This window comes from Chaetodon trifascialis, chromosome 7 (assembly GCF_039877785.1).
Source record: "Chaetodon trifascialis isolate fChaTrf1 chromosome 7, fChaTrf1.hap1, whole genome shotgun sequence".
Lineage (NCBI taxonomy): Eukaryota > Metazoa > Chordata > Actinopteri > Chaetodontiformes > Chaetodontidae > Chaetodon > Chaetodon trifascialis.
In genome coordinates, this window is record NC_092062.1 from 16,910,232 (window position 1) to 16,936,517 (window position 26,286).

Consider the following 26,286-nt stretch of genomic DNA (forward strand, 5'->3'; position numbering starts at 1 on the left):
AGCCTTGTGAGAAAACAATGGAGATGTTGTCATGTCACAAACCACCAGCTTTATTCGTTCAGCATGATGGTCTTAAGGCACTGCTGAATTTACTCGGTCCTTCAAGTAAAAGATGTATGAGGCTGTAATCAAACTCTCATCTGTTTTGCGCTTGTCAGGTGGAGACACAACATTGCACTGGTGCCACTGGTTTGCCTTTTCATGGCTGATTGCAACGAAAAGTTCAACTGTGTCCAGACAGTCGAGAAGCTACTCACAGTGTGAATGTGAAGGAGTGAAGATGTGTGCAGACTTTAAAAGGTCATAGAAGACATTCTGTAAAATGGCGAACATCTTAAATCAAGTGAAATCAAAAAAGACAAGCAGTGTTTGCATTTATTTATTTAATTTTTTTTGAGCTGCAGTTTGAGTTGAGTCTGCTCAGCCAGGATGGCTTTCGACACTCACGATAAATCCTTTCCTCTGTTTACTCCTGAGAACTCACGAGGAAAGGTCCAAGGTTGATGAAATGTGAAATGTTCTACAAACTGGTTATTTAATATGGAATGGAAAAGCAGATATGTATTCATATTAAAATAACACAGATTATTACTTCAACCCTCAGGCTTTTACCATGAGACTTGAGAAATGGAATGATCGGCATCAGTGATCAGTGATGAAATTGCATCGCTAAAACCCGGTGGGATCCCTCCGTGAGAGCTGTTTTGGCGTCAAACAGGTTGTAACCGGAGTTACGGGTCTTGTGTACAAGCAGGGATTTTTCTAAGACCCTAAACATGCATGAGGTTTTTGCAGATGGGAAAAAAAGAACAAAACATGAAGAAAAACATGGAAGAAAACTAGTTGAACATCAACTTTTTTTTTAGAAGAGTCTAGAAGGAAAACTGTTGCGGGAGCCCCTGTTGTCCTGCAGTTATCTCGGTGATGTGGGGGAGTGCTTACCCCCATCAGATGCTTGATCAGCCACACATGAGCATAATCACCACGCAGATGCAACAGTTAGGCAGGTGGGTAAGGAGGTTTTCTGAATTTGGTTCCAGGTGCCACAACGTGACATCGGTGACTCAGCTAGCTTTCACCTTCACACTGGGACGCACATGATACACGCCACATCCGCGCATGTGTGCATGCATGTTGACGCAGTCACGCCTTATGTTCACTGAATTGCCTTGACCTGAACAGCAGGTTATTCTAAGTTTGTTGACTGAATTAACATGCAGAGACACTGGCACGTTAATTCAGCGAGGAGCGTTATTTTTTTCAAGCGGGAGCCATAAGGCAGAGTAGGAGGGCTTCCCTTGCCTCATGGCTGCGTCAGTCACAGGGCTCATTGCCACATGTGACTCAGGGAGCATGGGGAGCAGGGCGTGTGTCAGCATGGGGATCATCTGTTTCATATGTGCTGTGGTCGTTCTGCTTATGTGTCTTTGGGTGTTGCAGATGGATGGGTGTGGGGTGGCTGATGTTTTCTAAAATATCAAGACCATATGTTTACTTGGATTATTTGTGTAGGTCATTGGTTCCATTGGTACGCGTAATACACCAAAGTAATCACATCACAACAAAGCTCCAGGTTTAAAGAAGGTGACTCAAAAAAGATGGCAGTCCAGCCTGTCCATTTTAAACAATGACCATGACTTCCTGGTTCAGTTTTGACCAAACATACTTGTGTGCACTCACTTTTTTCTAATGTAAAGCAGCATTATTAGCATCATTATGGGTGTGCTTGCTTTTCTTATAAGTCAATTTTATTTACAAGCCTCATTCCCAAAAAGTAGGAATGTTGTGTGAAACCGAATTTGATCATTTGCTAATCCTTTTTGATGATTCAGTTGTAAACAGACATCATATTTCACCTCATCAGGAGTAACAACAGACTGGGAAAGTTGTGGAATGCTCCAAAAACACCTGTTTGGAACATTCCACAGGTAAACAGGTTCAATGGTAACAGGTGATAGCATCATGATTGGGTCTGAAAGGGGCATCCTCGTTCACAAGCAAGGATGGAGTGAGGTTCATCACTTTGTGAACACATGATTGTATGAGGGATATGACTACATGGGCTCAGGAACACTTCATAAAACTCTTGTCTGTAAACACAGTTTGTTTGAAAATGATTGCATTCCCTTTTATTTACGTTTTACAGAGCATCTCAGCTTTTTTGGAATCAGGGTTGTATATAGGCCAGTATCACAAATCAATATTTGCTCGAGGGGTTTTGCAGTCTGTGCGGCACACTTTCAAATAAAGTGGCAGCAAACCTCTCAAAACCGTTCACAACCTGCATAATTGCCTGACCATGTGTGTTTGTTGTCCCTGAGCTACAAAAATAGTGCCTAAATTGAAATAAATCATGGTTTTATTTTAAATTCTTAAGTTTTGAGACATTTTAGGCGGCCCGTATCCGCTACAGTGTGCAGGCTCTGTAGCTACGTCACAATCCTTTAACACACAGACGGAAATGAAGCCTGATGTTCCTCACGTTCTCTTGATTCTCATGATTTAGTAAGGAGGAGTTTTTTGGGCAGGAAAGGCATTTTGGTTGAGGATGAGAGCCTGAGTTTTGTATTGGTGTTACGGTGGCCCCGTATTTGGTGGCACGTTGTGACAGTGGTAACACTGTCACTTCACAGCTAGAAGGTTCCGGGTTCGATTCCCACCTGAGGCGCTGGGGGGCGTGTCCTCCACCATGCCTTCGGTGCCTGCTGCCCTTTATCTCGAGGAAAGGGGCCTTTCTGTGTGGAGTTTGCATGTTCTCCCCATGTTCACCTGGGGTATCCTCCACAAAAAACCCAAGATCACCACCTGACTGAATGGTGACAAAAAGGAACTGGTTCCCCGGGCGCTGCTGTCAGCTGGCAGCCCACTGCTCCTGGTCCTGAAGGACTTACCAGGATGGGTCAAATGCAGAGGAATAATTTCACTGAAGCATAGCATGTGCATGTTGTGTTGTTGTTGTGTTCACCAAAGCATGGCATGTGCATGTTGTGTTGTGATTAATAAAGTATGTCTTCTTCTTCTTAAAATTCATAATACTGAATAGACAGATAATTGTAATGTGAGACATCCTCACAAAAGAGTAAAAAATGATAAGATGTTGGTAGAACAAGCCTACTCTAAATGGCTTCATGAGTGCAAGCTTGCCCAAGCATAACATTGGTTTTGTGGTGAAACAAACACAATCAGAGAAGGCAGAAATTCTTCTCTTCAGCTTGACTCATAGTGATAAATGAAAGCAGAGAGAGAAGCAGCCTTGAAGCTGTTGACTGGAAGACCCTGAGTTTGAACAGTCATTTGTTAAATTCTCAAATGGATAGTTGTTGCATAAGTTGTCATTGGTTGGTATGTGAGCGTACACGTCCTTGCCCTCCACAGACATGTTCCACCTTTGGGGGAGCCACAGCAAGCCCTCCCCGTGAAATCACCTGCTTTGACATGCTGCAAATAAACAGTTATATCATAACCCGGGGAAGAAAATCTGCATGTTTAATCCCAATGACTCCAGTTACACAATGGCCATTGTGGCTTTAATGGATTTATGTTTTCAGATAAAGGATTACAAGGCAGAGGCATTAGGGAGCAGCACCTCTGCTCAACAAAGCTGCGACTGAACAGCGGCACCAAGTGGTCAGATTTGGCTACTGCATGTAGACGTGTTTTAAAAAAAAAAAATTACCCACTTTGACAGACTGGTCATTCACCTATTTCTGTAAAACTGTGATGTAGTTGCATCAGCTTCAGGATGAGGACACATGAACAGGAGGCTTTAATTAAGCTAACGTAAAATGCATCAATTAACTATTCATGTGAGTTGGGTTGGATTTTAACCTACCGACAATAGTGAGCATGGTGAAGAATAATGGCCTGAGGGAGTGTTTTGACTGTTTCAAAAATGCGACAAAAATGTCTGAAAGCTTGATGTCATCCTGAAGTGAGTCAGCGATTGTCGGAAAAGCAGACTTAATGTTGCCAGAATATGTTTTTCTGGGTAGTGCCAGTCATAGCGCTCAGCACTCGAGTTCACTTTTCAGATCCTAATGATGTCTGATTCACTGCCTGGGATGATGATGTGTCTGTTTGCAAATGGAAATGATGACTTTTCTGAATCATTATATCAGCAGGATGACAAGGACACCAGTTTATTGTACAATAATTCATGTCAGTGTTATTAAAACTGGACCACATACCTCCGAACCTGATGTGGAACCATTAACAACTACAGCATGTCTTTTAACAGTTGGAGACAAAACATGGACTTAATGATCATAAAAAGACAAGTGACGTTATGAATTTATTGAGGATCAAACACTTCCTGTAGACCTCAAAAAGTGGCTGCAAAAAGATGTAGTTTCATTCTTTACAAAGGCTGTAAAACTAAAACTGGAACAGGGCTGCAATTAATGATTATTTTAATTATTAATTCTGATGATTATTTTGTTAATATATTGATTTGTCATTTTTTGCCTAAAGCCTAAGGTGACATCTTAACTTGCATAATTTAGAGGCCTGAACCTGTGAACGTTTGGCGATTAGCTTAAAGAAGACTGAAACAACTAAAAGATGAATTACTAGAAGCACATTAGCGTTGTGTTGATCAAACGATTGATTAACTGACACATGGTTGAAGATTGGAATGTAGCAACCATACAGATGGTCAACAGAGAGCTGGCTTATGCTGCGGGACTGCTCTGTAAAGTTTCTTTGGATTCTTTAATCATTTTGTTTTCGTGTATTGGAGTCCAGTGAAACTGCCTTGCTCCATGAAGAAGAGCCAACATTTTGCAGTCCCTTTTCAGGCCTACAGATTGAGTGTTACATATTCAAAAACTGGAGCTTGTGTAGAGTATCACTTTGCTCCATATCAGATTTGAAATACTTTCCTTCCAAAACTCAAACCTCAACTTGCATGACTTTGCAGCCAGCTCTTATCTTTTATCACACAGCTTTTGTCTTTCAAACTATATATCTTCTTGCTATACAGTACCTTTCCAAATGCTGACCTCTATCTGTCCATCTTCTTCCTCATGCTGTCCTGTCAGTCAATCGAGATTACCTGCTGTATGACAAAGACCTGTTGCATAAGATCACAGACAGTGAGCCTGGCTGCACTCAGCGGCAGGTTTATCCCTCCATCGGCCAGCACAGACATACAGGTACACACTGCTGGCCTGTCCCATTGTCATTCAAATGTTGGGCTGGTGATTGAAGCGCTTATCTCTCCTAATCGGAGCGTGTAAAGGTATTACTGCTGAGGGAGAGCGTCGCCACACCAACTTTGATATGGAAAATCACATCTGTGAGCTCCCAAACAACATTATCTACAGAGAACTGAATATACCAGGTAAAACCTTTCCTGCAACCCCTCCATCTGTTGTCTTGGATTAGCTCCATGCTTGTTCCCTTTTTTTCAGATCCTCAAAGACAGAGGGAGCAGGGAGGGTGAGGGGGGATTAGAAAAGGGAGGCAAATAAAGAGCCGAACACACATCTGGTTAAAAGTAAGATTTGTAAGCTTATTATTTTGTTATCATGATCATTGTTATAACCTCTGTTATGGTTTGTTCAGTTTACAGTTTATTTTCAAGTTCATTTAAAGTCATTCCAGTCGAAGGTAAACATGATTGTAATTGTTGTTTCCAACACTATTAAATGCTTTTTTTTGTTTTGCCAGACAACACTCCATCACACAGTCTCACTCATACACACATGGAAAGAGCGGAAACAAAGGGGCTCGCTCACTCACCCAATCATTCATTCATTCACTCACTCACTCACTCACTCACTCACTCACTCACTCACTCACTCACTCACTCACTCACTCACTCACTCACTCACACACACACAAATACACACTGACACCAGTGCGCACACATAGACAGACAGCATCTCATGCTGAAGCTCCTGCACGCAGACATGAAGTGATTAACAGAAATGAGCGGTGATTCTTATTCTCCCTGACACACACGCACACACACATGGCACACATACACCCACACACATATTCAGATGGGCACACATTCATCCACACATACACACTTTCTTGCTCTCGTGTCTAAGTTCTTAAGTGCAACTTCCTGAAGAGTGATTTACCCTCTCGCACAGCTCCTCATCCCTCCCCCTCCACACCAAGAGCCATATATACACCTGGGCTGGTTCACACACTGTATCGTCATGCACTCAGTGATGCACCAGAACTACATGAGCCTTGTTGGTTTCCATATCTTGTCTGGGTGACAACTGACACACACCTTTGGAAAAGAATGACTCCCAAACTACAACTACACAACTTCTTCAGAATAAAATCCAATATATCAGTGGTCCCAAACCTGGTTGACTGGACCCCCCAAGGGACTGCGACGCAAATGTAACAGATGGTGAGATGATTATGCAGAGGAAATGGATTCCACCACACAATATCGGCTTCATTATTTCAGACTTTTTTGTTGTCTTTTCAGTCATTCTTGAGACTTACTGGATCATTTTACCTGATTTGAAAAAATGTTTAGAGGGTGATATATGACTTTTCTGCATCCAGTACTCCCCCAATGAGATCTTGACTGTGAGTCCATTCCTTAATTTTCATGTTTTTCATACTTTATAACAATTGTCCATAACATTTTTCTGTCAAAGATTTCAAAGGCTTAAGTCCAATTCAAACTAACCCTAGTGACATCATGAGGGTTACTGTCTCAGATTTACAAAAGCTCCCTCCAAAGCCACAGAAGGCATTTAACAACTGTTCCCACAGCCCAATATAATGATGACGTGACGACTAAACTCATCCCAATGTGTGAGTGAGTGTCTCTTAAAAGGGGTCACAAGTAAAAAGGGTCAGGAACCACAGATGTACACGATTTTTCAAAGCTGATCTTTCTAAAAAAAAAATCATATTCTCCAGAGCTTGACCTTAAAGTTGAATAGTGCAGCCCAAGTTTACATACGGCTCAATCCACCCAGTATTCCAACTTTTAAACCCGTCTCCCCCCTCAAGATAACCAAAAAAATTCACCACAGCAAACTCAACAAAATAACAATATAAACATAAAAAAACAACAAGGAAACTGAGCTTCAAGTTTGTAAAAATGCTTACATCACATTCCACCTTGGCAAATTTCAAGACATTGGAATTCCATTCTTTGTCCATTACGACATTTACACGAGTACTTGAACGTCTCACATGCCGGTGGGTGAACAGCTGCGTGACCAGCAGTCGGCCAGCAGCCAGCTCGCAGTCCATCATCGTCTTCATTATCATTATAATCAACATCACCTTCATCATTGTTATCAGCTACTATGGTAAGCCATGCCCTACTAGAGTCCATCGTTGGCAGGGTGGGGTAACCATGGTGAATAAGGTGCTAGTTGCTATGGAAACACTATTCTGCAGCAACCGACTGGTCCAGATGTTTGAGCTTTGATTTGCCGTACCTCCCACCAAAGCACTTGGTTTGTATGTATTACTTGTTGCTTTAGTTGTGTTTTGATTTTTTTTTATTTTATTTTGCATTTTCAGACTCATAAGATGTACAGTATGTGGATGTATTTTCAGGCTGTTAGTACCATTGAAAATAGTCTCTCTCGCTCTCAAACACGCACGTGTGGCACACTCAGACGTATGTTTTGTCACTCATGTGCACACAAACACTCATACAGTAACAGAAAACTGTTTACATGTGGCATCTGACAAATGGGTTCACAGAGAAGAGGCTGGCAGAGCGAGGCTGCTACACCAGCACTGATCAGTGGAGAGCTTCCTGTTGTCCCAGGCTTGGATCTGTTCATAGACGCTTGTGTGTGTGTGAGTGACTGTCCTTCCTCCTTCATCCCTCCTCCCTGGTCTCCTCTGAGTGGGTGCAGTCGGTGGAGAGGAGGGCAGTATTGCTGAGTGTATCCATGGCTGCTCCGTAGCCATCGTGTGCTTCGTTAACCTCAGAGATGACAGAGGACTAACCGAGTACTTCAAAGACAGGACAGAAAAGTAACACAGCAACTTACAGCCCCGAGCCCAGAAAAGTTGGAACAGTGTCAAACATAAATAAAACAGAATTTGCTAATCCTTTTTGACATATACTCAATTGAAAACAGTACAAAGACAATGTGTTTAATGTTTTACCTCATCGGCTTCATTGAGTTTTGTAAATGTATGCTTATTCTGAGTTTGATGCAGCAACACATTTCAAATAAGAAGTGGAATGCTCTGTGGTTGCTCAAAAACCCAGTAAATGAACAGGTAAACAGCTTCATTGCTGACAGGTGATAGTGTCATGGTTGGGTATGAAAGGGGCATCCTGGAAAGGCTCAGTCATTCACAAGCAAGGATGGAGCGAAGTTCACCACTTTGTGAACACGACTGGATGAAGGATATTACTACGTGAGCTCGGGAGCACTTGAACTGTCAGTAAACACAGCTCGTTACTTCCGTTTCACAGTGTCCCAACTTTTTTGGAATCTGGGTTCTATAACATCAACAAACCTTTGCGGTTTCCATGTCAATGGCACATCTACAGTAAATTCCTCTCGCCTTTTCTTCCCCCCAGTGATTCATCATTTTAAATGCTCTGTATTTCCCCCTGACCCCGTCCCGTCGGCTTCGTTAGAGACGTGCTGGAAACTGATGGTGAACATAGGATGACACAGCAGAGAGGAGATGGAAACTAAAACGCTGGCGTCTGGAGTCCCAGGGTGTGTTTATGAACTATCAGCTACTTTGACTAGTCTCCTACACAGGACCTGCGCAGTTTGTCAGCTGGCTCCTTGTTTTCCTCCGTGGACTGGGACAAGTTCCCAGCATCAAGATCAACAACAACAACAAAAAAGGCAATTTCAGTTCAGTTCTGCTGAAATCTATTTGATTCAGTTCATTTGAGTTCAGTTTAAGTCTTGTTGCAAGAAACTATGGCAACTAGCCCTAAGGAAGTGTTTCAGCCAATCAGATCCAGGGGAAAGTCCTCAAATGGTTTTCAATTGGGTGGGTGGATTTGATGCTTTTTCTTCTTTTTATTAGGATTTCAGCCCCGCCTCTCCTGTTGTATGAATGCTTTGTGTGATGTGCATGATTCAACAAGCTCAACCTGTGGCCTGTTCAGACACACACACACACGCACATAGAGACACACACAGTCAAGCACACCTGCATCTGTATGCACAGGCTGACTTTAATGCAACATAAGGTTCAGTCTGTGTCACCGAGTGCCTGAAGGTCTTTCAACTCTACCAAAACCACACACCATCAAACACACAGCTGTACACACACACACACACACGCACGCACGCACGCACGCACGCACGCACGCACGCACGCACGCACGCACACACGCACACATTCATACCGTGATGCTTGAAAACTCTCATTTCTTGCTCTTCTTGCCTTTTGCTCTATTTGTGGTATCTTAACTCTCTTCTCTCCTCCCGACTCCCCCCATCCGCCCCCTCTCCCCACTCTCCCACCCACTGATACTGTACACCCTCCCAAGGCTAGTTGGCATGGTGACGCTGATGGGATGGCCGTTGCTAGGAGATGAAGAGAGCGGCCAGAAGGAGCATCGTCATGGTGAGGAGAAGGCGATCCCTGGATGGGCTGCTTCCGCTGACGCTCTTCTCCAGCTTGGGAACAAACGGGTTAAATTCATCTGGAAGACACAGGAGCAGAGAGAAAGAAAGGGGAACAAATGAGGGAAAGTGACGTCTTTATATCAATTCAGCTTTTTTTTCTACTCTTTCCAAACTTATTAGAATTTCATATTTGAATGTGAGTAAGAGTATAATTAGTTGCGTGACATGCGTGTATTTATGTCTTCATATCCAGACTTCAGCTTGAGAAAAAAGCATTGGTACAGTTGTGGCAGTGTGACAGTTATACCGGTTCTCCCATGAAACCACTGTCCAACGGCTGCTTTCTGTGTGCAGTTTGAGCAGCCACATGTGCAGGCTACGAATGTGGATCGCGATATGGAGTCATCGTACTTCCACAATGGGCCATGTTTTGTCGCTACTCAGCTTTAAGATGTATGGCATTTATCCCGCCAAGGCCAAATCTCTACAATCTTGCAATTTTGTGGAAAGTGAAAAATAATTTGTCTAGCCGCCATGTGATTCGGATCTGCTCCAAAATTCAGCAGGCACTTCCTCGGCTCTTGCCACACCCGTTCACCAAGTTTCATGAAAATCGGGTCAGCCGTGTTTCCATAATCCTGCTGACAAACCAACAAAGAAACCAACTGAACTGAAAACAACCTCATTGGCGTCGTTAAAGATAAGTTTATCTGTTGTTCTAATTGTGCTCTAATCTGCTTACACAGCACGGCTTTTACTAAAACATGACCACATTTTTTAATGAGGCAGGCTGAGAAAAAGGCAGCTTACAGCACAGTCACACTCCCATTAAGACATGGTGAGTCTGCTGCAAGGACAACGCAACACAGTGCCATGGCTGACTGCTGCAGCTGTTATCAGAGAGCTCCTATTGTTCTAATAAAGTGACACATTCCCAGTCACACACTTGCATACTTTTACACACACACACACACACACACACACTGTATATACTGTAACCCCCCCAGTCTCCTTGTATGTACACCTGGCGATGTCCTAAAAATAGTTGGCGGTCTTTTGTTGAGGGCTACACAGCGAGCGTTGATGTCTAGTCGACGTGCAAAAGCCACCAGACAGTTTGCTGCATGCCTGCACTTATGAGACACACGTGCGGCCAGACACACCCTCTGTAGTCAGTTGATTAATGAGACTGGAGGCCAGACAGGAGCACAGTTTTCTGTCTATACACGGGACGGATGATGCTTATTATGAATTATTGTGTTCACGGTCAGATGCCGTCCAAGTGAAGCGCGGGTGTTCTCAGTGTTTCCTCTCTGCGCCAAATCTAACTCCGGAATATTTCCAGCTGCTCTGTGGGTCACACAGCAGAGTAATGACATGGCTGACACCTGGTTTTAGAGATGGCCTCTTCTGGTATGGTCTGCTGGCCAATCTAATGAGGTCTATGCAGCAGCGGCGCTCAGGTTAAACGCTTTGACCGCTTTGTAACCGAGCATGCAGCGGAGGGGTCAGGACGCTGTTACTTTGGCACTGACTGACGGGAAAATGCGGTTTTGAAGACACAAACAGCAGACCGCGGAGCATTTCGCAAAACTGGTTCTGAAGTGTGGCTCTCCTAATCGCCTCATTACACAAATACACGCTTGCCCACAGTCTCTCACTGACAGCCACAAACACATAATTATTGACGCGCATGCTTGGCGCGGTGTTTGTGCAGGGGGGCATGTGACGTTCATCGTGACCTTCTGACATGTTCCAGAGCCAAACATCAGCTCACACGAGGAAGCCGCGTGTATCACTGTGTCCGTGTGTGTATGTGTGTGTATGTGGGTGCGTGCCACATCTTGAAGCAGAAAAGCAGGCAAGATCCGCCTGATAATTAGGAAGCTCAGACACCAAGAGGCGTCTATGAAATTGAATGTCATGTTGACAAGAACAAGGAGATATCTTAGGCTCTGACTGTGTTGAGAGTATCTGTCTGTGTGTGAATGTGTGTGTGTGTGCGTGAACATGCGTGTTTTTACATTTGTAGTTCCTGTCTAAGCTAAAATAGGAGAATAATTACAGAGCATGTGACGCAGTGTATGCGTCAAACTTTTCATAAACATGAAATATTTTAGAATCTTACATTTATGCACATTTTATGCAACATTATACTGAATATGGCAGTTTAACACCCCGTGTATTTCACAGTGTATTTCATATATGAGTGAACAATGAAAACCATTGTACATTGTGATGCAATTCAAGAATCCTGTCACAACTACTTAATGAAAATAATTATCTTTAATTGCCACTGTCAGAGAGGTGTTGATTCAAGTGTGTAATAATCATCTGAGAAGTAATAATTTGTGGTGTTCTCACATCAGAACGTCCTCATTAAAGGGTAATTCCAGCCACTTGGGTTTGCACCTCCATATAGTTGGGGGGGCTTCTGAGACATAGGTTAGAATAGGACAGAAAACTGATATGACAGCATCTTTCGATTGACTCTTCCTGACTGATTAATATCCGTGTCTGTCATCTCAAAACTTAAAAACTCCCACAGAGCCACAGAAGACAAACACAAATGTTTTTAGATTTGAGGCTGCTACATGAGCTCGAGAACACTTCATCAGACCACAGCTCATGTGTTAACGACTGATTTACCTTTTACACCTCATCCCAACTTTTTTTTAAAATCGGGATTGCGCTAAAAGATGCTAAGTAGTCGGCTGTTCATTTTCACTTCTGGCTCCAAAAAAACAAATTCAAGATAGCAACGATAGCGATATCTGTATCAGAGGTCAAAATACTGCAAGATAAAATATCAGATGAAACAAACCAGTTTATAAATTACACATTTTACAACATATATGATTCCTGGACCTTCATATGGGATATTTTGAATGAAAACTATTTTGAATTAAAACAAATAATGCGTCTGTTTTATAAAAATAGAGGTGATATTAAGTTTATGCTGTGCTCCGCCCTCTGGGACTAAACCTGATGTTGCTGGCAAAGTAACCCACAACACAAATCGCTTAAAGGACTGGTAATTGCTACAATAAACCCCATTAAAGAACAAGCTTCTGATTTTTCCCGCTAATGGCCGGACCTGATCGTCAGATGCAGTAACCTGAGCCAACAGGGTGGGTAAATGAGTATCCTCCCACTGAAAGCCGTCAGTAATCACATGGCTGCACGGGGAGCTGCTTGCACCATTCCATCTGTGTTGTAAATGAGATCTAAATGAAATCTAATACTAGAGGCCGTATTCAGGAGGGAACCACTGTTGAGCTGTAGACACTGATTGAAAGGGGCAGCGCCCAGGAAATAAACTGTGAGCAGTGAAGGGGAGAGAGATGGGTGGTTCACGTTATGAGCCTGCAACATTCAGCTTAGTTAAACATTTTCAGACACGGCAATCAGGCAGATTTGAACGGAGCAGTTTGTGTGTCGCCTTGTGTTTGTGTGAATGTGCTGATGTGAACTTTGAATAACGGTAATTAAAACTATGATGTGATGAGTCTAATCGGCAGTCAGGAGGAGTGAGAACGAGGGAGGGGAATAGGAAACTGTACAGCCTCTTTGTTTTCAGTTCTTTTCACAGCTCCCTGCTGATATCCTCACTTCCTCTTGCACCACTTGGGTTATCCTATTAATTTAATTGGCAACACAGCACTACAGGTGAAAATGACCCATAGGAGCTGGAGTAATTTGTGCTCTGCTATTGTGTCAGCCTTTCACCACATATTAAAAGTATTTTCATGCAGCCCACATTCTTTATCTGTTCAAGTACATCCAATAAAACTGCTCGTGTGAGCAGATAACCGTTGCTTTTCTGTATATTCTTGTGTATCTCACATGCATACGTATGATGTTTTCTGTTACTGGAACAAGCATCTTTGTTTCCTGTGTTTATTAATATTTGCAGGAAAGGAAGGAGGCGAATATATGATGAGAATGTGTATGTATGGGTGAACTGACTCCAATCTGTGTTTCCCATGAGGCAAAAAGAACAAGAACAAATACACAATATCATTTTGGAATAAACTTATTTCTCTCTTTTAATATGGCTTACATCACTGTGATTGCATTAATGCATACTATAACCTCAAGATTACTATCACTTTTTTGGGGGGGGAGAAAAATGTTAAAAGAGGGAAAAACTCAATTTCACACATCAAAAGGTGAATAAACTGAATTTTGGCAGCTTTCCCCTCCACTGCATTCCTACTTGTGCTCTGGGAGGAAAAATGGAGGATGGGAATTAAAGGGCGGTGGGATGAGGAGGGCACGGAGAAAGGAGATGGAGTGAGAGAGAGAAACAAGATGAAAGAATGATGGAGGGAGGAAAAAGAAGTGAGGGAGAGGCATCTCAACAAACTCATATGACCTGCGGCCATTCGCCACAGCCAGTGATGAGTTTTCTTATGACAGTTATGAGAACAGGCTGATTTATTGCGCAAGCGCACGCATGTGAGCGTGCGCGCGCACACACTGATTAACAGCAGCGCGGCACCTTATTTTACAGGTTACCTTGGAGAAGAGTGTGAACGGCTAGACACGCAAGATGATTGATACCCACAAGTCTGGTTGTGTAATGGGAGGCCAAGCTAGCGGTACATGTTATGGTGCTGCTGCGCTGTTGTTGCCATAACACTGAGAAGCAACCACATGATGAACCACATGAACCCATTAGTTTTTAATACCCCCCCCCCATAGAATGTATATATAGAGTTGATTTTTTTAGTGTGTATTTTGTGTTTTTTATTCCCTTCTCTGTCTCATTTCATATTCCTGATACTATTGCTGCTGCCTGTAACACCCTATTTCCCCTTATTTTATCTTATCATGACAGATTATCCTAATGTATGCTAATAATCCCTTATTAATTCATTGCACAGGTTCTCCCTTAAATCACTCCCAAATTTCATACAGTTCCAGTGCTAACAGTTTGAGCATAATTCATGCGACTCCCATGATTTCACCAGTTGTGTAATGTTGATGAGATGAACATAAGGGCCAGCTGGGAGCATTTCCTATGATGTAGCAGTTATCTACAGAAAATCTGATCAAGTCTTTGCTTTTCTGAATGATTTTTATTTATTTATTTTTTGGTAACCAACCATGAAACTCTGTGTTCTCTGCTTATCCGAGTGAAAACGGAAGTGTGAAATGAATATGCATGTGGTTGTTTAGCAGGATCAGCAGCTTGCCAAGCCAGCTGGTGCTGTAAAGTTAACTGTGCTGAAGGTCTCTTTTGAAAATGGCACATTTCACCAGTTCATTTCACAATGAACTGGCCACTCTGTCCTCGAATATCAATGATCAGTCAGCTGTCAGTGTCTAAATTATAGGGCTGGAGACATGCTATTTTTATTGTCAACAAATCCCATGGAAAGACTTTTCCATTTTTTTCTTTTATCAACCCTCTTTTTAAAGTTTCCCAGTAATAGTGACTCACTCCAATCTCTCCAGTCTGTGTCCCCTTATTGTCCAGCTGTCATGATCCAAATGAGAGAAGCTTTGAGTCGATTAAAAATGTTGATTTGTTCATTTAGTTCAGCATGTCAATATGTGCCCGCAGTGCAGCACCAAGTGCTTTGGGAACTTTTAGCCTGCCTGTCAAGCTAGATACAGGCTGTCCTGACTATCTGATTGGTGGAGCTAGTCAGGGCTGAATGCAGGGGAAAACACAACATTCACGTGAAAAGACACCAAATAAAGTAAAAGTATGTAATTTCTGTGAATAAAAACAATAACAAAAGAGGTAGTTTGATGATGGCATCATCATCATCAACATGTACAACAACATAGGTCGAGCTGTTTTTAGACATTTTAATGAGAAAGTGTTTGTTATCATGCCTTAAAAGATGCAAATATTTTTTCTACATTTTTCCAGAAATAAACATTTTGGATTAATTCATTAAACTATCATTATAATGAAGCCTGTAAATGCAGGAAATATCCGGCATAGAATTCACTCCAACAACTATTACAACTAAAACTATACCACCAAATAAGTATTAATCTGCTTCTGAAAATAATCCACAACAAATTCACCTTTTAATCCTGTTGTTTGGTAGGAACTATGGCACCCAGCTGTTTGAGGAAATGGCTGAGCCTTTGTTTTTAAAAAATAAAATATTTGTGGCCCATCTGCATCTTCAGCAAAAACAAATTTGTGGCTGCGTGCTGCAGACAGGCTGTGGAAATCAGGAAGTAATGAGAGATGGAGTAACATGTTGGTTTTAGTCATTTTATGGGATTTGTTGAAAACAGGAAAAAAACGGAATAATTATCCTTTAATGTCAATATGGCAGCTTGAAAAGTGTGAATAATATGATTTCTGTGATTTGACACTGATGTGATCTGAACAGAAACATGAGTCAACGTCTGTCTTTATGAATCCAGACGGGCCTGACAGATGTGCTCCACACTTACTTAACGTCATGTGTGTATAAGGTTAAGTGAGCATAAGTATGACTCACCGATATCATCAAGTTTTAGGCCTGGTCTAAGCGTGTAGTCTGGTTCTGTAGGCTCTGGCTCATCATCCACGTCAGAGGCTGAAAGACAATGAGTGAGACAGAAAAAGAGGGAGGGAGAGAGTGAAGGTGGAGGGGTGTTAAACCATTGCTCCAAGCCAAAAGATCTTAATTACATCCGACTTGACATCCTGAGAGGAACATGTGAGAGAGCTGCACGGCGAGGGTGTAGGGGTTAAAAAAAATCCCCAGACAACAAGCCAAAACATCACCAGCAGCCCTGAAAGAAAGAAAGAGCAAGAGGGAGAGAAGAGGGAAGGTGAAGGGAGGGAGATCCAGCTGAAGAGAGGCAGTGTGTGAAAAGGGACGGAGAGCGAAGGAGTGAATGGGAGGAGAGGTTAATACTACAGGGTGGTGGAAGTTAAAAGGACCGGACAGGCCAGGGATCAAAGTCTGTGTGTATGTGTGTGTGTGTGTGTGTGTGTGTGTGTGTGTGTGTGTGTGTGTGTGTGAGACTGAGGGTCGAGAGATTGAAGGAAGGCAGGAGAGCGAGTGAGAGAGGTTAACACTACATATACATAGCCACCCACTGACCGCACACAGCAATAAATGGATTCTGACAGGGAGCGAGGGAGGAGGGGTGACAGAGGAGGAAGGAGAGAGGAGAGGATGGAGGCGGGGGTGAGGGCCTTCAAAGCTGGAGCTGCTCCTTTCTGCTGCTGTAGAGGGAGAGCAGGAAGGGAAAGAAGAAGAGACAGAAAAAGAGAAGGAAAGGAAAAGAGGAGCAGGGTGGGGTGGGGTGGGGGTGTTCTGTGCTGTGAGAGAAAATGCTGCAGGGGAAACTCAGCAGGAGTATTAATAGCTCTGCCTGTTTCAGACTGTATTTAGATTGTGTACGCATCTGTATGCAGCCAGTGTGTGCGTGCGTGTGAGTGGGTTTGTGGGGAGCCCGATGCCTGCAAGATGGGTAGAGTGGCCAGATGGGTGTATGTACGGTCTGCAAACAGGTCCGAGCATTGCATTACAGGTCACACACACAGTGAGAGACTCACCCGTGGAGCAGCAGACATACACTCGTAGTCTCAGACAGCTGCGGCCGTGGTGATGGGTGGGTGTGGCTGTAAAAACAGAAAAAACATTGCTTTCAGTGATGTGGTCTTTCATTGCAAAAAGTGACCAAAGTTTGGTTTTGCTGCTTCAAATGTGCTAAAAGTTTCATCTGTTCATGTGCTAAGAAGATGGTATTTTTCACTGAGGTAATAATCGAGAGCAACACATCAGAAGTAATGCACCAATCCAACCCACTGGAGCGGCATTAGCGCTGACACTGACCTTATTCAACAGATTGGAAATCAGCCAGAAGTGACTGTTCCACTTTAAATGTGCAATTTTACACATAACATGGAACTTCAACACAAGTTTACTGAAGTAAAATTTGCACAATCCTTTTGCACAAATCCACTGGTTGTGATTTACAGCTGTAATTGCTCATATTAGCCAGTCTTGAACTCGTACACTTTACTGCAGAGTCAAATGAGCAACATGGCGGATAGTTCAAAGCACAGACCTGTGGGAGCAGTGGTTTGAAAATGTCAGGTTAACACATCACTTGTGTCTCCTGCTTTGTGCCTCACCAGACTCCAACATGAAAAACATAAAACCCTAATGCAGTTCATTCATTCAGTGGCCAGCACATTGCTGCCGAGAGGGATTGTTCAGTTCAGCCAAATATATTCTCAATTAGCGGCTCACTGAAAGCTTCAGGTGGGGGCTTCTGATCTAGAGCACTTTTGACACTCTTGTTTATAACCAAACTGTGGCTGCATTTCACCATGTTTAGAAGTCGCACGAGGGGGAAAACAACTCAAATCAAAATGAGCCAAATCATGTGTAAGACTTCTCTAATTCACCCGTGCGTGTCTGGACTGTGTGAGAAAAAGTGGACCACAGAGGTGGATCGCAAAGCACCAAACACTTCTGAGGCAGCATCTGGTATCACGTGAAAATATGCCACTGATTCATTAAGTCATAAAATCTGAATCTAATGTTTTTGAGTTAAGTGTACAGTTTCGGCCTACGTTTACATATAGCAGGGTATTTTGGAAAACAGGTTTTTTGGCCCCTCCGTTTTTAAAAATAACATCGTGCACACAACATCGTTTTCAAAAATGTTGTCGTTTGCATGGACCCGGATAAATACGCCATCAAGCACATCATAACTATGCCAAACCTATGGGCGCGAGTGTAAACATAGGTCGCTCACATGACCTTAAGTATTCAGTCGCATGTTGTGACATTTAGGAACCTAAAACGCCGTTTAACCCAGTTTACACGCCGACAAATAGCCGGCGTTTCCAGAAATCTCCACTTTGGTCGGAGTTTTTAAAAATGATCGTTTTCCTTAAAAAAAACCCCTGTTTGCGTGTAAACGAGAGGCCAAACCACATAAAAACTGCTGATAAAAATGGCCAATTAAAGCTGTGCAGGATTTAAAAAAAAAAACATACAAAGCAATAAAAACTTCCCTTTAAGTTCAAATTAAAAAAATATATTATCAACGTGATTTAATTATTAAAAGTATTTTTGAGGTTTTGCCTGTAAAAAGCTAAGAAAGATGGAGACGTCCCTTTGTCGTGATCAGTTTTCTGATTTCGGTGTTGACGTCTGCCATCAAACCATGTAGCTTAAATGCGCACTGCACTCATTATATACCCATTTAATGCATGAGACATTTATCCTTGGCCTAAAGTATTTGTTTTTAAATTATTTCACGACAAGCTAAACGTTCATTATTTATACGCTGTCATCCTGGCGCGAGGTGTTGCGAGTTAATTTGATTAGCTATCAGCAAAATGGATGAGGCTGCTTCACTGCAGGATGATATGATGAGATGTGAAACAGCAATTTGTTGTGCTGAAATTAACTGAGGATGGACTTTGGCTAATCTGAATGTGAGTAATCATCAAATCCTTTAACTATGTTTAAAAAAACAACATGTTTAGTCTTACAGTTTGTCACATTGCTGCTCTAATCTCACTGAACTCCTGCAAGAATAGTGAGTTTTGAGCATAATTTATAGAATGTTTTCATCTATATTTTGAGGCGAGCAGTTGATAGTAAAATGTACTGATATTGGTTATTGGTTTCATTCCACTCACAGATGTAGTAGTACTCCTGTCCGACGTGGAACTCGTAGCCTAGCGAGAAGGCGCTGTAGCGCTGGAACTTCTCCGAGAACTTGATGGGCGCGTGGGGGGCGTGGGGCCGGTTGCACTCCCACCTCTTGAAGCCCAGCTGGGGGTCGCAGTTCCTGTAACCGCGGTAACTGACCATGTAGAGGATGTACTGCTCACCGGTGCCCACCATGCGCTGGCTGTCGTTGTAATGAGGGCAGTAGATGTCCAGGTAGTCGTTGACGTTCACCTGCATCGTGTAGCCCTCCCTGCGCAGACTGGACAAAGAGAGAGGAAGCAGTGATAATGAGTGTCATCATGCATATTTATACCACGACATTTACATTTCCCTCTACGACATTAATCGAAGTAAACTAATTACATTTCATGAATCTATCATGTTTTACAGGCAATAACTGCCATATTGTGTCTAAACTGCCCATGAAACAAATGAACCATAATTAACCTTGTGCTTTGTAAATTAAAAAAAAAAAAATGCTATCTATATAACACTATTCATGCCTTGAATGCAGTTCACAGTTCGTAGCACACACAACGCTAAATAAATGAATCAAAATACAACACGCAGGATAAAACACACTACTTTTAGTTTGTTCCACATTTAGCATGAATGCTGTTAACTGGCCCTGACTCCCAGTTATGTGTGCAGCATTTATAGGCCCACACACATGTCACATACATCACTGCAAAGACAACATAGCATCTCACATCATGCTGTGGTACGCTGTGTTTCAGATGCATGCTTTACAGCCTGAATGTTCACCCTGGGTCAAACAAATCTTTGTTTGAGAGTTATTGAGTTATTATTAACACAAAGCAGGTGTATGTGTGTGTGTGTATGGGTGTGTGTATTTGTGGCTGCGGGGCTGCTGCATGCAGAGAATGCGGAGCTGGCTCTTCAGTATGGACTGAAGGCCCCAGGGCCACAGCTCCTTCTCCTGGTGTCAGCGCAGCGTTGTCCCCTAACCCCAGTGCTCGTACATCAACCTGAGCGCAACGTTGCACTCACGTCAGCCGTCAACGTCCTGGCCACGTTTCTCTCCCCCCAAAGCTCATATATCAGCGTCAACCCTAAAAAAGACTCGGCTTGACAGGAAGATAAGGTCTGATTCTGTGTCTGGGAGTGTATGTGTGTGTAGTTTGTGTGACAAAGTGAAATAGATTCTTTCCTGACATCCAAAAGCCCTCTTTTTCTCGCCATCACAGACACGAGCCCGTATCTGTGTGACAGAGACAGGTTGCAGTTGTAAATCATACACACGCCGATGAGCATGCGCATGCACACACACACATACATACACACACACACTCAGTCAGATGTTATAGCGGTGACATCATAAATTCACAAGGGGGCAGCAGTGTGTCATGCTCAGCCTGACGCTGCCGCTCTCCCTCTTTGCCAGTTCTAGGTCATGTCTCCAGGGAGATTATTATTCAATTATTAAATGAAGATCGAAACACTGTTCCCAATGTCTCCCTCTCTCCATCACTTCTTACCGCTCTCTTCAAATCCTTCCTGAATTTGTCTTTCTCCCCGTGCTCTCCATTTCTCTCATCCCTTTCTTTCAGAATAACACAACGGAAGATTAATTGTTCGGCGTCATCCTTCGCTCTCTTCCTCCTCATCCCCTCACTTTCTCTCATTACATCATTTACTAGCCTGCAGAAGAGATTTACTTCTTGTGGTATTAGTGGCAGAAAAAAAGCGGAAAATGCTTCAAGGGAACTATATTTATAGTGAATGCAGAAGAGAGAGAGAGAGATGGAGAGCGAGAGAGAAAGAACACGAGTGAGGGATGAGTTTGGTTCCACCAGGGAGGCGTGAATGCAAATTGAGTAAAAGAGCAGAGAGAGCCAGAATGAAGCAGACAGGAAAAAAAGAGGTGGTTGGAGAGTTTTACGCTACCAAAGAAAAGCAAGTTCTGAGATGAAGGGATAATGGCAGAAAAGAGAGAGAGAAATGAGGGGGAGGGTAACTTGGAGCATCTTGAGTAATCTGAAAGTAAATCACTCCTCGAGGATAAAAGCTGGCTTTAGGATTCCCACTGTGTGTATGTGTTTGTGTGTGTGTGTATGTGTTTGTGTGTGTGTGTGTGTGTGTGTGTGTGTGTGTGTGTAGGTGTGAGCCCGCTTTGGTTTGTGTGTGTGCGAACAAGCATTTTCGTGTGTGACATCAAAGCGCCTCACCTTAATCTGCCAAACTTTTACATTTGACGGAGCGACATCTTTAGGTGAAGTAGCTCTGACGAGCACAAATAACGCACAACAAATGGAGCGATTTACAATAAGTGTGTCTTAACAGCAAATCCGACATTGCTGTGGCGTAAGAATCCTTGGATGTTGCAACAATCACCGCATTACGCTTCAGTTTCGAGCCATGGGTAAACAGGAAATAGACACGGCCGATTGAAGAGTGAGTTTGTGTTGAAGAGAGCGTGTTTTGGGGTAGAAGTGAAGGATTAAATGTATTAAAACCATGATTTGTAATTACTTGTATGCAGTACATACATACATTACATGTACTGTACACTGAGTGACCAGAAAGTGGTAAAACATAATCCAATACAACAGTTTTTGACCGACTTCTTGTGACTTCTGGAGTACTGCATCTGTACTGGTATTAACACAGATCTTTTAGCAGTAGTAGCCAGTTGTAGTGTAGTGCTGATCTAAAAAAAATGGTCTGTTATTCACAAAATTGTACCTACACAATGTTTAAACCTTATAGTAAAGAATTGTATGTCATTAAACCTATAGAGGAATGAGCCCAATCTTGGTAACTTGGTATTGGTCAGTACCCAGAATCTAGGTGTCTGATCTCGAAGATGTGGAAGGAAAAAAGACACTGATGCCTCCTTACACTGTAAATTTTGTTAGACTATATGGTAAGGTATACAGTAAGGTGTTTCTAAAACTGTGCTTATGCTCCTGCATATGTAATTAAGTTTAGGAAAAATACATCAGAAAAAAATAAAATGCAATTCAACAACACCACGAAGCACAGTCACAAAATGTACCAGAGAATGCAGTCAGCAAGCAAACAAGCAGAGTAGTCATCTCAAGATAAACAGCACACTAATGTAATATTTATTGTCTTTCACTGTTTCTCCTGGTCATGCAGTGAACATGCATGTTGTTATCAACATGGTTTTACTTCTAATCCTCTCAACCGCAATGCTGTATGTGCGGATGTGTACAGAGACAATCAAATGAATCTACACTACATTACACGGGCTTTTCGACAACGATAAAAAAGAACATCATGAACGATTCATGAACTGACCGCGCTGCTACTTGAGTTTTTATGTTATCATTTATCCGAAGCAGCTGGATGAAAGGTGTCTGTTGGGAATGTGGCCTTTCCTTTGTGCAAAGCTGATGTGACAGCCTCATACCAGTCACGATCACATTCTTCCTTCAGGCTGCCTCAAGACAAAAGAGTGTGCAATAAATATCTTAATTTTAAAAAACTGGTTTCCTGAAGAATCATGAGTGAAAAAATCCACTCTGACTGAGAAAAGCCACACTTTGATTTTATCCCAAAATGTGCAGCCCTGTTTTGTAGGCTTTTTTATTCCGCTTTATGATATTGGATTTTATTGGATAGTAACACTCCCTGAAAAATTCCAAATAAAGAGAGACAGAGAGATACAGAGATATAAAAACTGAGAGGTGAAGTAGCTTATGAAATGTCATGATGCGCTGCCTCCCTCTGCTCCCTCCTGATGCCTCTCCTTCCTTTTGTGTTGGATCACCGCTAATTTCCTCTCTCACAAGTGATCCCTGGCAGGGCAAGCTGAGAGATGGAGCAGGACGTTTCATCAGCGCAACGCAACGCCGCGGAGCAGGGCAGCGGCTTCCAGGAGCAAAAGAACACCAGAGGGATGGAGTGATGGAAGGATGGAGCGAGAGATGGGAGGATTTATAGGATGAGACGAGGGGTAGTCGGGGTTAAAAGCTGCAGAGTCTGGCCACCAGGGAGCGGAGGGTGATAGCGGGAGGGAGCGAGAAGGAGCAACAGCTAAGAGCAAGATCAAAGTGGGCCTGGATCAATGTCACTACTGTAAAATCACATCAGAGAGTGTGAGAGAGAGGCAGAGAAAGGGAGTGAGTATGTTGCCTATATAAATCAGTCGTAGGCAACATAATGCCACAGAGTTACCCCCTGCCTGCCTATTATCTGCCTGGCCTGTTGGAGCACTGTACATCAATAAAACACTTTGACAGTAAGAGCAATCATTCCCTTTTGTAACAGGAGCTTGGAGGACCAGCTTACTCTGCTGTTCTCTGTTGATAAGATGGTAGACTTTGTAGGTGGAGTGAGGTGGGGTGGGGGGGCCGCCGAGGCGGACTGGAAGCTCAGAGATTTAAGCCGGTGAGTGCAGTTTTCCCCTTCAACCACGACAAAGTCATAGTGTGATATCACACTGAAAACTTACCGTGTTTTTGCAACAATAGCACATTGGTCGATGCACCGCATAAGCAATGAGGACACCATGATCACCCATGTGTGCGCTGTGAGTGTTCACTTTATTATTCACATGGCGGTGGTCAATTTGCGATTAATTTTCCAAGCCAATCAAGGGTGGGTGTGAAAGCTAACCACATTTTACATACGGCTTATTAAGACCTCTTGTGACAACAGGTTCGCAAATGTGGGAGAATGTCCCTTTATAGCAAATTTCCAAATAAGCCTTGGAAATGGCCGGAGGGAAAGGCATAACGAAACAAAATGCAACAATCAGCCGACGGGAGACTTAGCCACCTTTAGCCGTAATAAGAAGTTTATACATGCTTGTGCATCGTTTCATTGTGCGATCTGTGAATTCACATATTCTCATTCATTTTCCAGACGACATTTTGACATGTCACAGCAGGAAAAGCACAGGTGTAAATAATAAAATGCATTTAGCTGCCTCAGTCTCAGGGTGCTGGTATTGGTCATGCTGGCTCACTGTCACACTGTCATGGCTTACTGGGATATGAGAATGGAACAGAGGCATTGTTGATGTAATTAGTGACACCTCTGCTTTACCTGCTACGACAAGTCAAAAGGTCTGCTTAATGCAAGTTACCTTAAAGAGAATCCAAATGAGAAACCATAAGTTCATCACATACACAATGATTTTTGAGCCACCACAGTCTGCAAAAACCAAAAACAGTGGCGTTCAAATCCGTTTTTTAATTAAAATTGTGTCAAACGATTGAAAAAAAAAACTCTACAGCTGCATCGGGGAGCAGCTAAATTTGAACAAAAATGAAAAACTCCCACACGTTGCGGTTTATGTATTTACTACGACACTTCGACACAACCTTCATTCTGCAGCCTATATGAGCCAGCATCAGAACATTTCCATACAGAGATGCTCTGTGATGTGTTTAAGTGTCCATTATATGTAGGAGTCCCATTCATGATGAATGCAGGCAGATTTCAGCCTGTTCATCTTTATTTATTCACCTTTTGCAAATTGCTAGTTTATTTATACACACATTTGATTACATATTTTTCCTTAGAGGACTTTAATTAAAACTCATCAAGATTAAAAAAAAAATACAAAAGATGCATTTTCTTGCTCAAGCTTCTCAATTAGAGCTCTTTCTCAGGAGAGGTGACGCTAGTTGCCAGCTGTCACTGTGGACGATGAATGCTAACATGTTAGCAACGAACAGCAGAACTTGATCAACGGGACACGGACAGGTGGACGCAGGAGGTACTGTCTGTGCCCAAGTTCTTTTTTTTCTACTACTCCATATTCAATGATCAGAAAGTAGAAAAACCACGGGTGGCTGATTTAGTTGCAAGAGTGTAAGTGTGTGCAGCTGTGCAAGCATCAGTGAGCCATGCATGCCTAGATAAATCAAGGTTAAAAGAAATCAAAGGAGACATTGCTGATGGGCATAAGGTTTGGCTGGATTAAAACTTGTCCAGCAGTGTTACAAATGATTGCCAATCAGGACTTAAAAGCCACTGCGCCTCCCGAGGCCAGAATTCTTAATCCCATTGCAGTTTGGTACAAAGATGCTAACATTGTTGCGGGAGGCCTCCAATCAGCCAGCGGAGCGGTAGGTATAATTGAACGGCTCCCCCGCTGAATGGAGACTCCCAGAGATCTGTAGCATCAATGAGGCCCTCGTCAAACACAGACAGTGGTCCGTCCTACTGTATCCTTCTCTTCCCACTCCCTCTGCTCTGCCTCTCTCTCTCCCTCTCTTTTGTCTCCTCACCCCCATTTGTTCTCTCTTTCTCAGTTTCTGTCTAAGTTTGGCTTTAGCCTGAGAGGAAGCAGGTGGAAAACAGTGTTAAAAAAACAGACTTGTGTATATACATGCCCCTGAGTGATGCCATCTAATTCAATATTGGTTGACACTGAAGATATTGACATGTGTTACTGCTGGTGAATAAGAATCCCATCTTTCTCTTCTCTCAGCTTCTGTCTCTTTTTATAATTTTCCTCTCCATCCATCCATCTCCCTGAACCACTGGAGGAACATGCATGAGTGTTTGTGTCTGCGCCTGCAGGTATGTGTGTGTGTGGGGGGGTGTCTTATAGGGTGTAGTGGTTGAATAGGTTCTAAATTCTCCCCATTGAAATCAATATCTGTCTCGAGTGTGTCCAACAGACTGGAATATGCTGCCTTCTCTCAAGGCCGGCACTCACACACACACACATACACACACACACAGGCTCATGGCCTGCAGAGCGATGGTTCATCATTGGTAATTGATCAAAGTATTACAGCTATCAGGGTTTCTTGCCAAGCAGCCTCACACGCAGCGCTGACATGATCCCATAACACGAGCAGCATTCTCTGAATTTTCCTCCACTTCCGGTCCCTTTCTTACATCTTCTCCCTCCTTTGCTTCATTTTTCTGTTCTTGTCTCACTTGTCTTTCTCTTTCCTCTCCTTCCTCCATCCTCCATCCATCACCCTCTCCCCCTCTCTCTTCCTCTCTCGGCCTGTGGTTATTGACTATGTGAGAGAGCGTTCCAGCTGCACAAAACCTAATGGCAGGCATTATTAGCCCTTTGAACTGAGCTTTCACACAGAGCCACATTCGACAGACAC

At 42.9% G+C, this 26,286-nt stretch overlaps 1 protein-coding gene across 1 annotated transcript in view; it reads right to left on the reverse strand.

The window, feature by feature from the left end:
* Positions 1-5,491: 5,491 nt before the first annotated feature.
* Positions 5,492-26,286, reverse strand: part of efna3b (ephrin-A3b) — a 60,263-nt gene continuing 39,468 nt past the window's right edge. The window contains exons 3-6 of the mRNA XM_070966757.1: positions 19,183-19,475; positions 17,077-17,142; positions 16,028-16,105; positions 5,492-9,628 (exon numbers count right to left, since the gene is read on the reverse strand). Coding sequence (XP_070822858.1) covers positions 9,510-9,628; positions 16,028-16,105; positions 17,077-17,142; positions 19,183-19,475 — 556 coding nt within the window. The 3' untranslated portion in view covers positions 5,492-9,509. The remainder of the gene's footprint in view (positions 9,629-16,027; positions 16,106-17,076; positions 17,143-19,182; positions 19,476-26,286) is intronic.